The sequence below is a fragment of the Neovison vison genome, chromosome 3 (assembly GCF_020171115.1).
Source record: "Neovison vison isolate M4711 chromosome 3, ASM_NN_V1, whole genome shotgun sequence".
In the NCBI taxonomy this organism is placed as follows: Eukaryota; Metazoa; Chordata; class Mammalia; order Carnivora; family Mustelidae; genus Neogale; species Neogale vison.
Window position 1 is genome coordinate 81,880,451 of NC_058093.1, and position 12,208 is coordinate 81,892,658.

General features: G+C 36.7%; 1 protein-coding gene across 1 annotated transcript in view; it reads left to right on the top strand.

Annotated features, from left to right (window-relative positions):
- The window catches only part of ITGAV (integrin subunit alpha V), a 102,819-nt gene extending 91,981 nt beyond the window's left edge, over nucleotides 1-10,838 (top strand). Inside the window, exons 23-30 of the mRNA XM_044242501.1 lie at nucleotides 1,617-1,697; nucleotides 2,174-2,279; nucleotides 2,882-3,040; nucleotides 4,057-4,167; nucleotides 8,868-8,981; nucleotides 9,083-9,190; nucleotides 9,756-9,878; nucleotides 10,137-10,838. Coding sequence (XP_044098436.1) covers nucleotides 1,617-1,697; nucleotides 2,174-2,279; nucleotides 2,882-3,040; nucleotides 4,057-4,167; nucleotides 8,868-8,981; nucleotides 9,083-9,190; nucleotides 9,756-9,878; nucleotides 10,137-10,232 — 898 coding nt within the window. The 3' untranslated portion in view covers nucleotides 10,233-10,838. The remainder of the gene's footprint in view (nucleotides 1-1,616; nucleotides 1,698-2,173; nucleotides 2,280-2,881; nucleotides 3,041-4,056; nucleotides 4,168-8,867; nucleotides 8,982-9,082; nucleotides 9,191-9,755; nucleotides 9,879-10,136) is intronic.
- The last annotated feature ends 1,370 nt before the right edge of the window (nucleotides 10,839-12,208 follow it).

The window sequence follows — 12,208 nt, forward strand, 5'->3', positions numbered from 1 at the left end:
AGAAAACAATAATTATTCATAGATACCCCTGTGAATGTTTTGTTATATATCATATTATATCAGTTTCTTTTACAGAATAAGATTCTAATTTTGCTTGAACATGTCTCTATATGTTTAATCATTTTCTTTATTGGTGGACATTTAAGTTGCCTCCAGTTTTTTTTTTTTTTTTAAGATTTTATTGATTTTGAGAGAGAGAGACCAAGCAAACGGGCAGAAGGGCAAAGGGAGAGAAAGAATCTCAAGCAGGGGGTACCTGGGTGGCTCAGTGAGTTAAAGCCTCTGCCTTTGGCTCAGGTCATGATCCCAGAGTCCTGGGATCGAGTCCCATATCAGGCTCTGCTCAGCGGGGAGCCTGCTTCCCTTCCTCTCTCTCTGCCTGCCTCTCTGCTTACTTGTGATCTCTGTCTGTCAAATAAATAAATAAAATCTTAAAAAAAAAAAAAAAAAGGAAGAATCTCAAGCAGACTCTGTGCTGAGCATGGAGCCAAACGCGGGCTCCACCGCATGACCGTGAGATCAAGACCTGAGCCGAAACTGAGAGTTGGATACTTAAGGCACCCAGGCACCCCTGCCTCTAATTTTTTTTTCAAACTGATGAAGTTCTAGAATCTAGGTGAGGTTGGGTGGGCTGAGGTCCGGAGCCGATGACCAAGAAAGAATTCTTGAGACATCTTTGGTGCAAAATGGTGGTTTATTAAAGCACGGGGACAGGACCCGTGGGCAGAAAGAGCTGCTGCCCCGGGCTTGTGAGGAGTGGCTGGTTATATACACAGGAGTTGGGTAGGTGAGGACAAAGGGGTGTTCAGAAGGGCTATTGAGGTCAAGAAGACTATCAGGATGTTGAAGGCCTGGTTACTATCAAGCCAAGGCCACTTTCTCTCTAATGAGGCATTAACATAAAGACAATTAGGAGTCTCCTGGTGGAATGTTACATTCCTGCTATCAAGCGTCCTTGTTAATGAGATTTAGGTTTAGAAGAAATGTAACTTTATTTACTTTTCCTTCTACCTCCGCCTCCTTCGTTTTTTTATGGAGGGGAGGGTGACATTAGGGCTTGAGGAACTGAGTTATGGGTCTTTGGAAATTGGGGTATTGATAAGGTAACTTCTTTGTTGTAAATCTCAAGGACATTTGCAAACCAAGGGAGACTCCCGCCTTGCCGGACTGTGATCTCTGCAAGTTAACTATTTATCGTTTTATGGCAGTCAGGGGTGCCTGAGGAATGCTACACATATTACGGAGGGGAGCAGGTGGAGAGGGAGGTGTAAGGCACCAGCTTTTGCTCTGTCCTCAGCCAGCCTCCTACTCTCTCATCAAAACTGTGATGAACATCTTTATAGAAAATATGTTTTTCATTTTTTATTATGCCATTTTAAAAAACAATATTTCTATCCTAAGAATAATTTGAGTTTTGAGCTTGTAAAACCAAAGTAAAAGAAGTAAAATTTGATCATTTTGGAATTAAATGCCAATGAAAATCATTTTAGTAGTTTTTTCCTTTCTTTGTTGCTTTTAATTTGTTCATTTTTCATTTCACTGCATTTGCCTCTGTAGGTCTTTGATGATGATCATGCTTACTTCAGGCCTAAACGTGTATTTTTTTTCTTTTTCAGCTCTAATCTCTTTGACAAAGTAAGCCCAGTTGTTTCTTACAGAGTTGACCTCGCTGTCTTAGCTGCTGTTGAGATAAGAGGGTCAGTATGATGACTGAGACACTCATTCTTGTGAGATTTAAACTGCTTTAAAATGCAATTACTTTTTTAAAAGCAACCGTGAGGCTCAGTAGCTTCTTGCGGGAAGTATCCCTCCACGTTTCATGGTAGTTTTACTAGCGCTATAGCTTCTGTAGAAATAAGGCCCTAGGTGTATTCCAAAGCCCCAAATATTTATTTGGTAACCTCTGGAAATAAACCTGGATGTGGCAACAGCAGGCACAAAATAAGTGTGTTGAACTTTACTTGCCAATTCACCTATTACATTAGATTCAGTAATTAGTAGTTTGTGTGCAGATATGTGTGGATGTTCACAGATACATAGAGCTTTTTTTCTTTTAAATATGTATATTTTTCATTGGTAATGATTTGATTCATTTGAATACAGGGTACTTTTGAACATGAACTGACCATATCAGTTTGGTATTCATGGTAGGTTTTCTTTGGTCATTGTTTAGAGTTTCAAGTCCTGATCATATCTTTCTTCCAATTCCAAACTGGGAGCATAAGGAGAACCCTGAGACTGAAGAAGATGTTGGGCCAGTTGTTCAGCACATCTATGAGGTTTGCCGTTGTTAGCTTTAACTGATACATGGTAGAGAGCCTTTAAAGAGAACAGATAGGCTACTTATAAAAAACCAAATCTGCTCAATGATTATATAAACTGCATTGTTTAAGGATGTATCAGAACTTTCTTCGAATTGTTTCCCTATTCAGAAGTTCCTTTTTTAAAGACAAATAGCTTCAAGTGGTTAAAGAATGCAGTTTATACAAATTGTTGTCTAAAACCGGTTACTTCTACTTGAATAAAAACAATAGGTCATCATTGAGTATTTTCATATGGACGTTTTGCAGTTCTAACTAAAAATTAAAAGTGCCTGTAGCAGATCATCAGAATTTTCTTCCTACAGAAAGAAAATTTTCTATGCCATCTTTCATTTGAAAACTTTTTCATATTTTCCTCTTGTTACATATTTTCATCCTGACATATACCGCCCTATAGTAGAGACAAATGCTGAGTTTGATCTCCTTTGGCCAGTAATGATCATGTTGTAATGTCAGAGTAACTTTGGAACCTCTGCTGTAATTCAGCTAAAATTGGTGTAGGGGGAGGATTAAGGAATAGATTTTTGCTCAAAGTATTTGCATTTTCTTTTCCCCGTCAGTTGAGAAACAACGGTCCAAGTTCATTCAGCAAGGCAATGCTAAATCTTCAGTGGCCTTACAAATATAACAATAACACTTTGTTATACGTCCTTCAATATGAAATTGACGGGCCAATGAACTGCACTTCAGATATGGAGATCAACCCTTTGAGAATTAAGGTAATGTGCTTAATAGCAACTTTTTATTATGATGATATTTAATGCTTTTTCTTTCTAGATCTATGAGAGCAATGTATGAAATAAAACATTTATTTATTTTTGAAGATTTTATTTATTTATTCGAGAATGAGAGAGAGAGAGATGAGCAGGGGGGAGGGGTAGAGGGAGAAGCAGTCTCCCTGCAAAGCAGGGATCCCAATGCAGGACTTTGATCCCAGGACCCCTGGGATCATGGCTAGAGCGGAGGGTAGACACTTAACCGACTGAGCCACCCAGGTGCCCAAAATAAAACAATAATTGTAATAGCACAAACCCATTCTACAAAAATATTTTACTTCATAACCAGTGCACTAAGGATTAAATTGTTTATTTGTATAACAGGTAAGGATTAATTCCTTACTCTGAGAAGTCCTATTGAATCATTTATTTATGGAGAGACCCAGTTTGACTTTGGTTCCATTGCATTGTGGTTTATCCACATATGATACTGCGACGGAGTGTTTTGTCGTTCAAATTTTTGTCTGTGGAAAAAGATCTAACATTTTACTTAACCCTGCTCTTTTGACTTCCGTGTCTTGGAAAAATGTCATTTTGTGGAATTCTGTACTTTTGGACGTTGTCCTCTCCATCCTAGCACATGTATTTGGATAAGAAGCTATTGCCCAACTTGGACTAAGGAAAGCTAAGAAAACAGAACAAAAGGCTCTTTTGAAATGATGTATATTCATGATTGACACTTACCACAGTTGTGCATGGTGAAATTTCAGGCTGTTCCCTTGTGTTTTATCTGTGTCTCCCCTAGCTGTGCAAGGGAAGAAGAAAATTATAGGTAGGCAGAGGTAACTTTCCATATATTAAGGACTCTCTGTGCTTACTTTCTACCATTTACTAAGTGGTAAATTTGTCCTAACACGTTTTCAGCCACCATGTTTTAATCACATATAACGGTTTATGCCAAACATCAATGCAAAAATGTTTTCCACTGTTATATATCACCAATTTCTCTGTAACCCTAGATCTCAAATTCACAGACCGAAAAGAATGACACAGTTCCTGGGCAAGGGGACCGGAACCATCTCATCACCAAGCGGGATCTCACCCTCAGTGAAGGAGATGTTCACACTTTGGTAAGCGCCACTTCAACAACAAGCACTTTAAACATTTAAAAATATGCAGTTATAGAACCAATGCCAAAGAACATTTCAGAAATAACAACAGCTGTGCTTGGAAGAACCACATATATTTTTATACTATTCATTCCTCTTATTTTCCTTGTTCCTAGTCTAATTAATGCCAGATTTTCTTCAAATGATCTATCTTTGTAGATGGTAATAAAAGTATTTTATATTCCATCTTATTTTTCTAGCTGTACTCCAACTGATCTCTTTCCTGACCTCATCCTAATCTTGGAGGCTTTTGTGCAGTATTGGGAGAAAAACCCAGGAGGCCTCAACAAAAATGAATTATAAGAATAATTAGCATTATGATCAACTTTTGTTGAGTCCGTCTGTGTAAGGAATACAGTGTTATAATATGGCTTATCATTTACGTTTTTGAAATTTAACAGATCTGCAAACCATCAGCTAGTGGGGAATCCAGCATCGTGTTTATATTCATTAGCAAACACCCATTACATTCATGTCACCACATTCCATAGGTCTTCTTAGTTTTCATCTGCCTCAACTCTCAGTGACATCTGGCCCTGTTTGTCACTTCCTCTCTTGTGCCATCACTCCTCATTCACTTCCGAGACACGGCTTTCTTGGCTCTTCGCCTGACACAACTAACTGTTTCTTGTTCTTCACTTCCAGACCTTTAATTCTATAGTGTTCCAGGGCTCACATCTCAGATTTCTTACCTACTCCACGTACATTCATTCATTAGATCTCTGCCTTCCAATACTAGAGACACCGGGGACATTTCAAGTAGCCACATGTGGCTCTTGCTTTGGGAGGCAGAGATATCTTCATACTGGTGATTTCCGTGATTGTAGGAAGCTCTGATCAGACAGTGCTATACTAGAGGATGTTACTCACTCTCATGGCTATAAATACTGTCTCTGTGTGGATGACTTCAATTTATATTCCTAACCTGATCCCAAGCATTGAACTCCAGACTCCATTATCCAACTGCCTAGTGGAACTCCTCTTAAATATTTATTAGTAATCTTAAATTTAATCCCAAGAATGTACCCCTGAGTTTTCCTGACTCTGCTCTTTCTATAGTGTTCCACATCTTAGTAATCCATTGTCAAAACCTGGGAATTGTGATTGATACCTGTTTTTCTCTCAAATCTCACATCCTATATATTAGCAAATGCTATCAATACCTACTTTCAGATTACCCTTCTCAGCAGCTATACCACTGTTATAGCCTTACCCAGGCTACCTTCCCCTCTCACTTGGATTATTGCCAGACTTCTAGTTGGACTCCATATTTGTCTTTTTCCCCCATTACCGTTTATTTGCCAAATAGGAACCATAGTGATTTTTTTAAATGGTGAAGAGGTCATGTTAATCCAGTGCCTTCCCATATAAGTCAGAGAGGAAGCCAGAGCATGTAAAGCTTTTAAGCCCAACAAGTTCTAGGCCCTTAGAACTTGCTGGCTGCGTTTTCCCTCCTTACTCTGCTCCTCATATTTTGGCTACTTTAGTTTTTCATTGAATAGACATCCCCAAACATGTTTCTGCATCCAGGCTTTGAAAATTTTTCTCCCATCTGCCTGGAATGCTCTTTAGGGGGAATGCTCTTTGTCCAGATAAAACCATGGCTTATGTTCCCATCTCCTTCCAGTGTCCTTAAATGGCAGATTATGACAGGACTTCCCTCACCAACCCATGTGAAATAGAAATTACTTTTAATCCCCACCCCACTTTTCATTCTGCACGTTATCCTCCTGTAGAACTACATTTTTAAAAAATTGAGATAAAACTTACATGATATAAAATTCACCATTTTGACCGATTTACAGTATGCAATTGAGTGATTTTTAGTATATTCGTGACATTGTGCAACCAGCACCATTATCTAATTCCAGAACATTTTCATTGCTTCAAAGAGAAATACCGTACCCATTACATAGTCACTACCCATTCTTCCGGAACTGTTACCAGTTCCGGCAACCACCGGTCTGCTTTCTGTCTCTAAGGATTTGTCTGTTCTGGACATTTCATATACGTGAAATCATATGATACGTAATCTTACGTGTTTGGCTTCTTTGACTCAGTTTAATGTTTTTAAGGTTCACCATGTTATAGCATATAGTAGTACATCAGTCATTTTTTATGGCTGAATAATACTCCATTCTGCGGATATATGACATTTTGTCTGTCTGTTCATTGGCTGATGAACATTAAGATTGTTTCTTTCTACTTTTTATTTACTTTCAATAATGCCATTATGAGCATTCGTGTACATGTTTTTGTGTGGATATGTTTTCAGTTGTCTGGGAAATAAACCTAGGAGTGCATTTGGTGGGTCACATGTGAACTCTCTTTAACTTTTGAGAAACAACAAACTTTTCCAAAGTGGTTGCACCATTTTTATTCTCAACCAGCAATTCATTTTTCCACATTTGCTGTCACTTGCTCTTGCCTTAAAAAAAATTGTTTGTTTGTTTGTTTTTTATGGTCATCCTTGTCATTGTGAAGTGGTGTCTCATTGTGGCTTTATTTGTATTTCCTTAATGACTAATGATGTTTAGCATCTTTTGAGTTGTAGGTCTTCTTTTAAGAAATGTCTTTTCAAATTCTTTGCCCATTTCTGTTTGTTTGTTTATTTAAATTTATTTATTTTAGAGAAGAGGGGGAGGAGCATTGGGAGAGGGGGAAAAGTATCCCAAGCAGACTGACTCAACACTGAGCATGGAGCCCAACACAGGGCTCCATGCCATGACCCCGAGATCATGACCTGAGCTGAAACAAAGAGTCAGTTACTTATCCAGCTGGGCCACCCAGGCACCCCATTTTGCCCATTTTTAAATTGGGTTGTTTGCCTTTGTTGTTAAGTCATAAAAAGTTATTTATATATTCTAGATACTTCTCTTTTCAGAACTATTATTGCACATATATTTTCCTATTTTGTAAGTTGTCTTGTCACTTTCTTGATAGTATCCCTTTGATGCAAAAAGTTTTCTAATTTTTTTTTAAAGTTTTCTAATTTGAAGATGTTCAGATTTGTCAAACTTTTTTCTTCTTTTGTTGCTTCTGCTTTTGCTGTCTTGCCTAACCTGAGATCCTGAATATGTACACCTAAGTTTTTTGTTTTTTTAAATTTCGTACTTCTGAGTCTTACTTTGATCTATACATGTATCTTTATGCAAGTACCAAATTGTTTTGATTATTATAGCTCTGTAGTTAGTTTTGAAATTGAGAAGTGTGAGTCCTTGAACATTTTCTTCTTTCTCAAGATTGTTTTAGCTATGGGAGGTTCTTTGCAATTCCATATGAATTTTAGGATCAGCTTGATCATTTCTACAGAAAAGGTAGTTGGAATTTTGGTAGCAGTTTTGTTGGATCTGTAACAGTTTAGGAGTGTTTTCATCTTAATAATAGTAAGTCTAACAGTTCTTGAACATGAGGTATCTTTTCCATTTATTTAGGTCTTCTTTAATTTCTTTAAAAAATATTTTGTACTAGTAAGTGTATGCAAGTCTTGCACTTTCTTGGTTAAAATACTTCTATGTATTTTATTCTTTTGGGATGCTCTTTTTAAAATAGAATTGTTTTCTTAATTTCATCTTCAGAATTTTCATTATTGGTATATAGAAATACAAGTTATTTCTATATCAGTCTTGCATTCTGTACCTTTTCTGTACTTGTTTATTAGCTCTAATAGTTTTATTGTAGATCTTTAGTGTTTTTGTATATAAGATCCTGTCATCTATGAACAGATAGCTTTACTTCTTCCTTTCCAATTTGGGTACCTTTTATTTAATTTAATTTTTTTCTTGCTTAATTGTACTGGCTAGGGCCTTCTGGACAATTTGAATAAAAGTGACATGCGTGGGCACTGTTGTCTTGTTTCTGATCTTAGGGGGAAAGCGTTTTTCTTTCGCCATTAAGTGTGGTGTTAACTACCAGCTTCTCACAGATGCCCTTCCCTGGGTCATGGAAACTTAATTATTCCTTGTCATCGACTAGTGGTACTACTTAATGATAGCATTGTTGTGTAACTATGCATGTGACAGGTCTAATGCAGTTTGACCAGCACATGCAAGGTGGTCATTATTTCCTATCTTTGACTGCCTGCCTTCCAGTTATTGATAAAAACACTGAATGTAAACATCAGCATGCCACTTGATTTCTATGGGTCTGACATGGCATAGCTGTTAAGATTCATTCTGGTTCTTTTCTTTTCCATAGGCATAGAATGATCTGATTTTTATGTCTTATTATAATCATCATGCTCTGGGATTACCTAAGAATATTAATTTCTAGAAGAATGTTGACTTCTGGCCATAAAAGTACATCTTTTAATATTATAGATCTTATCTTTATATAACAAATCACATTAAAACCAATCCCTTTATTTTTATTTTATTATTTTTTTTAAGTAGGCTCCATGCCCAGTTTGGAGCCCAACATGGGGCTTGACGTCAGAACTCTGAGATGAAGACCTGAGCTGAGACTGAGTCAGACACCTAACCAACTAAGCCACCCAGGCGCCCCTAAAACTGACCCCTTTTAACAAAAAGCATTCCTAGAATCCAGTATTAGCCCATAATTTTAAATATTATTCTTATAAGGCAAAAGAATCTGGATCATCTCTTTATTCCTCACATAAAACAACATTACTTTTCTTGTAAGTGAAGAATTCATTTTGGCAGGGTTGTGGAGTCGCTGAGTGCCTGAAGATTGTCTGCCAGGTTGGACGACTCGACAGAGGAAAGAGTGCCATCCTGTACGTAAAGTCCTTGTTGTGGACGGAGACCTTTATGAATGTAAGTAGGCAGATAACAGCATTCAGCAGTCTATCCATTTTCTCCAAGACATGAAAAAGGCCTCGCATCTTGGAAATCATTTCATTATCATTTCCATACAGAAAGAAAACCAGAATCATTCATACTCTCTGAAGTCATCTGCTTCTTTTAACGTCATTGAATTTCCTTATAAGAACCTTCCAATTGAGGATATCTTCAACTCCACATTAGTAAGTCATTGATTTGGGGAAATGGAGTAATTGTACTCAGTTCAATGCCGTAGATTTTTATTTTATTTTATTTTAAATAATGACACCCTAACTATTGTAAAAGTTACCTGGTAGGCTTGTAACCTAGTTAAATATTATTTTACTCCCTCACCCCAGAATTACTAAAGGTAGATGTTTTTACTTTAGCATCCCTATGTAAGAGATTTCATGGGGAATTTTTCCCCATGAAGTTAGAAAGTTGGAAATTAACTATAAAAGGTGAAGATGAAAGATTTTAAAGATCTGTAATTTGAGGATTAAAAATGGGACCAAAACATCAAAGCTGGATATTCAATTCTTTAAAATTATTTAAAAGTCACTTCAGAGGTACCTTGAAGTTAACCTGCTGTTGGGAATTTTATGTGGGTATGTGCCTGCTTCAGTACCAAATACATAATCACAGATTATCATATACAAGAAAAGAAAATGTGAATACCATTAAAACAAAATGTAGTAGGCATTCAGACATTTGTTGAGTGGTTTAGTGAACTATTTTTAAAACTCACAACCTTTGCCCCCGCAACAGGTTACCACTAATGTCACCTGGGGCGTTCAGCCCGCACCCATGCCTGTGCCTGTGTGGGTGATCATTTTAGCAGTGCTCGCAGGATTGCTGTTACTGGCTGTTTTGGTATTTGTAATGTACAGGGTAAGTAATGGACTTGGGAAGAGCAGCAGGGAGGAGAAGCAGAAGAAAAGGGTGCAGGAGGGAGGGAAAGGAGGAAGAATAGAAAAGAAGGGAAGGAAGAAAGGGAACTTCAATGCTGCATGATGAGCACCGTATATTTGAAGGGAGAAAAGTTGTACGAGGTGCTCCTCAAATTTTCTTGGTGATAATACAGTCACTTAGTACTTTTAATTTTCTTCACTGATGTGGTGGTAATGTTAGTTTTTCTTCACCTAACAGATGGGCTTTTTTAAACGTGTTCGGCCACCTCAAGAAGAACAAGAAAGGGAACAGCTTCAACCTCATGAAAATGGTGAAGGAAACTCAGAAACTTAACTGTGATTTTTAAGTTATGCTACATCCTGACCCATTGGAATCACTGACTTCCTTATAGGTTTCAGTTTCTTTTGCAAAGAATAAAATTCCAAGACTGTACTGCTGATGGTGCCCATTGGTATTAACCACAAAACAAGAGCAATATTTGTCAACCTTATTGTAATAATTAAGTTCAGATGTACGTGTAATACACACCCACTGACTTGTGTTTTTAGGTATTTAAATAATAAAATCTCAAGTGATAGTTCTTCAATGTACATAAGATAGGTAGTGCCTGAGTTACCACTTTATATAAAATAGTACCTCCTACAATTATTGTTTCTGATTTTGTATGTTGATTTTGTTTGTTGTTGCTTTTGTTGTTTTAAAGCAATCCATATTTGGACCTTAGGATCCACATCTTTTGTACAGGAATTTATTGTTAATATACATTACACTACAGTTGAGTTTTTAAGCTACTAACTTTATAACTGCATGAACTTGGATTTTAATATTACCTATGTAGTAGAACTTAAAAAAAAGAAGAAAAAAAGCATGGTCCATCCAAATTCTTTGTTGTAATAGTAAAGATACAGTATTTTTAATATAAAAATTGGGTACATGCTATTACATTTTAATTTTTGTTTAATCCACAGTCCATTTCCTTACATTTTAATTTGTATGTTTAGGTTCTATTTCATATCCTTTAAGCTAACCTGTACTAAAAATTCTATGATCAGAAATGCCTCTTTTGTGTAATAGTTTAATTTCCTCTCATCATCTTCATGCTTAAAGCCATATGCTGTTGGGAATTGTTTCCAAAGTACATGTATTCCATTGTATTAGTCCAGCTATTTACAATACAAAGAAAAGCATTTAAATTAAAAGACTGTAGTTCTTTGATAAAGTTGCTTATTTGTAGTATGCTCTTAGAGCAAGGATTTTTAGTTGAGATTAATTTATTTTCTTCCTATATATGTATTCTTCCTTATATTTCAAAAACTTTACTGAGAATGGGCCAAGATCAGTGAGGAATCTTTACAAATTACAGGAACCTGCATCCAACCTCCCAACCCCACAAGAAATGCTTGGAATTGAAATTCCTAACGTAGCTTGCTGGTGTGCTTTAGAAATAGCATGATGCTACTTATATGGGTATTACCTTAGTTTCGACAAAGTATCATGTGGAAAACCAGTCTCAGCTATCAAAATAACTATAAAAGTTACTTTTATAAGCAATTCAGGTTACTGGGAGCCTTTTAAAACTTTTGTAGTGTTATTAACATAAATTACTTTTTTAGGATTTTTTTATATAAAAATTGCACAGGTGGCACGTTGTCGTTTTATATGCCTGTAGGATGATGATTCTTCTGGAGGAACATGTGATTTATTCACAGTTCCTCAAGGTCTGGGAATGACTCCTAATTGTACCTATTATTGTGCAATTACATCATGTTATTCTTTAGAAATTGAGAGTTTAATAGGTTTTTAACTGCTGTCCTCAGTAGGCAATGATAAATATTTCCCTCAAATAATTGAATATTTTTCTGTTTTAAAACGCCTGGCTTTTTAAAGTGGCACTATTTTTGTGGGACGCCTGGGTGGCGCAGTTGGTTAAACGACTGCCTCCGGCTCAGGGCGTGATCCTGGAGTCCCGGGATCGAGTCCCACATCAGGCTCCCAGCTCCATGGGGAGTCTGCTTCTCCCTCTGACCTTCTCCTCGCTCATGCTCTCTCTCACTGTCTCTCTCTCTCAAATAAATAAAATAAAATCTTAAAAAAAAAAATAAATAAAAATAAAAATAATTGAAATTTATCTTGCCATATCTTGTGTTCTAATTCCTTACACAAGTGGCTAAGCTAGAAGGTATTCATAAAACAGAGGAACACGTGTTATATATGTTAGAACATGCTAAGACCCTGTATTTCGCTTTAATGAATCTCAAAATTAATAGGTTTGTAGTATAGATTTTATTAGTAGCTTAAAAGATCTTAGT